The 3,015-nt window shown below is 34.1% G+C and overlaps 1 protein-coding gene across 1 annotated transcript; it reads left to right on the forward strand.

Moving 5' to 3' along the window:
• Positions 1 to 1,147: 1,147 nt before the first annotated feature.
• LOC107655326 (uncharacterized) lies at positions 1,148 to 2,472 on the forward strand. The gene is made up of 5 exons (XM_016442787.1): positions 1,148 to 1,172; positions 1,299 to 1,622; positions 1,817 to 1,945; positions 2,114 to 2,223; positions 2,380 to 2,472. Exons 1-5 carry the CDS (start codon positions 1,148 to 1,150, stop codon positions 2,470 to 2,472), a joined length of 681 nt encoding a protein of 226 aa, XP_016298273.1.
• The last annotated feature ends 543 nt before the right edge of the window (positions 2,473 to 3,015 follow it).

Consider the following 3,015-nt stretch of genomic DNA (forward strand, 5'->3'; position numbering starts at 1 on the left):
ATCTGTTTGGGCTGATTTTGCTTAAAATCCCCCACCGCAGCCCTGCCTCTGACTAAATACTGATACCTGGTGGTCAAAAGCAATAGCAAAAATAATAGGTCAAATTGCAGACAAAGATTTTGGTGTGGAATGAGTGCGCTACGGGGTCCAACCACATTTTCTTTCATAGGGCCCAAAATTGCTAGCGGCGCCCCTGGTAACAACAGTAACAATTTCATTCTGATACAGAAACAAAGACAAGATTATTTTACAGCATATAGGGGAAAAACATTACAAAATTAGAAAGGTAAACACAGGAAACACCCCATAGGTGAATAAGCTTAATGAATTATTAATGAGATAAAGTGGTGGGGTCGGGATAGACAGGAGAACACATGGCACAAACAAACAAACACGACGGAAACCATACATTGACAACAACCATAACAATACAAGAGCACACGGCTAATGAACACAAACACAAGCCAGGCACTCAACAAAAAACACATGAGACTAGACAAGAGCACATGGAGGGAACAAACCCCCAGACCATGTGCTCACAATGAACAAGACCAAAATCCATACACTCAAAACAAAACACAACACATAAGCAGATGGAATGGGGACAAAGAACTCCCGCCATGTGATCAAACATAAAAGACAAAACATGCAGCATGAGACAGCATCCTCCTAACACACATGACCAACGTAGGTGACTGACAGGACGTGACATTAGGCAGAACTGTAACGGGAATTACAGTGCAGCAAATGAACATAGTTGCAAGCATGTTCCAAAGCATTGGGAATTTGTTCAAAAAGAACATGCAATCGCTTTTATGATGTGCATAAGTGACTAGATGATGTGAAAGTTGAGCAAGTAGATGAGAATTTCAGTTGTGACCTGAGAAATATGAATCGGAATCAGAAAAAGTGACTGAGAAAAACTGTAATGTGATCAAATATCAAACATGCTTAACTTAATGAAGTGATGATGGTGAGAGGGAATTAAGTGTTGTGGTCAGAGCAAATTTGACTTTGACTTCCTCTTGATGTGGGAAGGTTTTTTTTTTTTTGTCTTCCTGTCTTTGCTGTATAGCTGCAGTAGATTCATCTTCAATGTTGTCTGGAGAAAAGCAGATTTCATACGTTTTTTACTCACAGCAACAACATGAAGATCATTCCGCTTCAGCTCTGTGAGTTTATTACATGATATCAATATATTTACATACTTTATAAAATTATTACAATTATAAATAGTTTGATGTAATGTGTCAAAGGGGTTTTAAATAGGTAATCTTATTTATTTTTTTATCTTATAGATGTATTAATGTGTTGTCAAGCTGCAGTTTCAGATCTACTAACTGATTTGGGATCAAATGTGATCATAAACTGTGATCTTGATGAAAATGAGGTTTATTGGATTTTACTGAAAACAGCAGATCCTCCAACAGTCATTCTACGATCTTTATCAACCACAACATCGCCTTTTTACCGTAATAAAACATTCAGAAAGAAATATTCAGTGCAGTTTAAACATCGTCTGGTTATTAATAATGTGACTGCTGATGAATTAGGAGTTTATTACTGTATGAACACACGCACACCTCCAAAACTCAGCAACAGCACCAGACTATACTTCAGTGGTGAGTCTATTTGTTCATTCAGTGATCAAAACATATCACTGATCAGTGCTTACATTCTTACTAATCGCTACTTATTAAAAAAAAAAAAAAAAAAAAACATAATTCATAAATTACATATATTATCAATATCTTCAGTGCTACAAATCTGTAGCCACTGCATTAACAGTAACAGACTGTGGACACTTTTATTACAGAATCAACTCAACTAACTGAGTGTCACAATCATACAGCGGTGGAGTTTATTGATCAGAATCAGACACAATGGGAGATTATTATAATCATATCTGCTCTGATGAACGGGCTTTTGCTCATTGTACTGATCGGTGAGATATTTTTAACCATCTGTAAAAATATTTATATCATGATTTTCTCCACAGGCAGGTAAAGTTAATTAAATATGTAAATATTCTTCATTTCGGCTTCTGATTTTTTTATTTACCATTTATGTGATAAATACAAATATTGAATCTGAAACACTGTTCCATTTTTAGGACTAGTAAAAGTTTTTGTTGTTGGAAACAGAAGGTCTGCAGAACAATCACAACTCAACACTGATCTGCAGCAGATGCAAGTTATGGAACCACATCAGGACCAATTACATGTAAGAAAATATGAAACCATTCTTATTACTAAAATTAATATCTGTCTTGGTAATTAGTGAGGATTCTTGCTGACCTGTACAATAGCATTCTATAACACTTTATTTTGATAAATATTTGTTCAACTGCAGCTGAAAATACTAATATTGATCTTTCAGTATGCCACGGTGGACTTTTCCAAGCTGCGTAAAAATATTCGTTCCAGCCAAATCAACAGCACTTATGCTGCTCTAAACCTGCCGAAGTTATGAACACATGAGTATGACTGATATACTTATATACTTATATATACTTGTACTTATTTTGATCACTTTTTCTTGATGCTCAACTCTGAAACTCTGAAACTCTGAAAAGGAAAGTTCAGAAAAAAATACTGTTACAGATGTAAAATAAATAAATAAATAATTTAAACTTGACTAGATTTGATAGTATTAATATTTCATTCTGCTTTTTAAAGACTGGTTGGAAGTCTTTAATCACAATTATTTTATTGAAGTGACAGCTATTTATATGTGTGTATCTAAAAGTACTCTAATAATGTGTTACAAATATTACCTGGAAAATATTTACTTTCTATTAAATAGACACTTTTTATTGTATAAATACTGTATGAATGTTTTATACATGAAAATATGTATACTTGCCTTTGTATTTTGTGGTTCTCGTAAGAGAATTGTTATATTTCGAGGTCGGTCGGTGGCATCAAAAACTTTTATATTTACTAGCTGGTCTACTTCTCTTTGAAATAGCTGTCTTAAGCTGTGTCTGATTGCAATTTCTTTTTTTTTTTTTTT

Source organism: Sinocyclocheilus anshuiensis, unplaced genomic scaffold (assembly GCF_001515605.1).
Source record: "Sinocyclocheilus anshuiensis isolate Anshui unplaced genomic scaffold, SAMN03320099.WGS_v1.1 scaffold880, whole genome shotgun sequence".
Taxonomy (NCBI): domain Eukaryota; kingdom Metazoa; phylum Chordata; class Actinopteri; order Cypriniformes; family Cyprinidae; genus Sinocyclocheilus; species Sinocyclocheilus anshuiensis.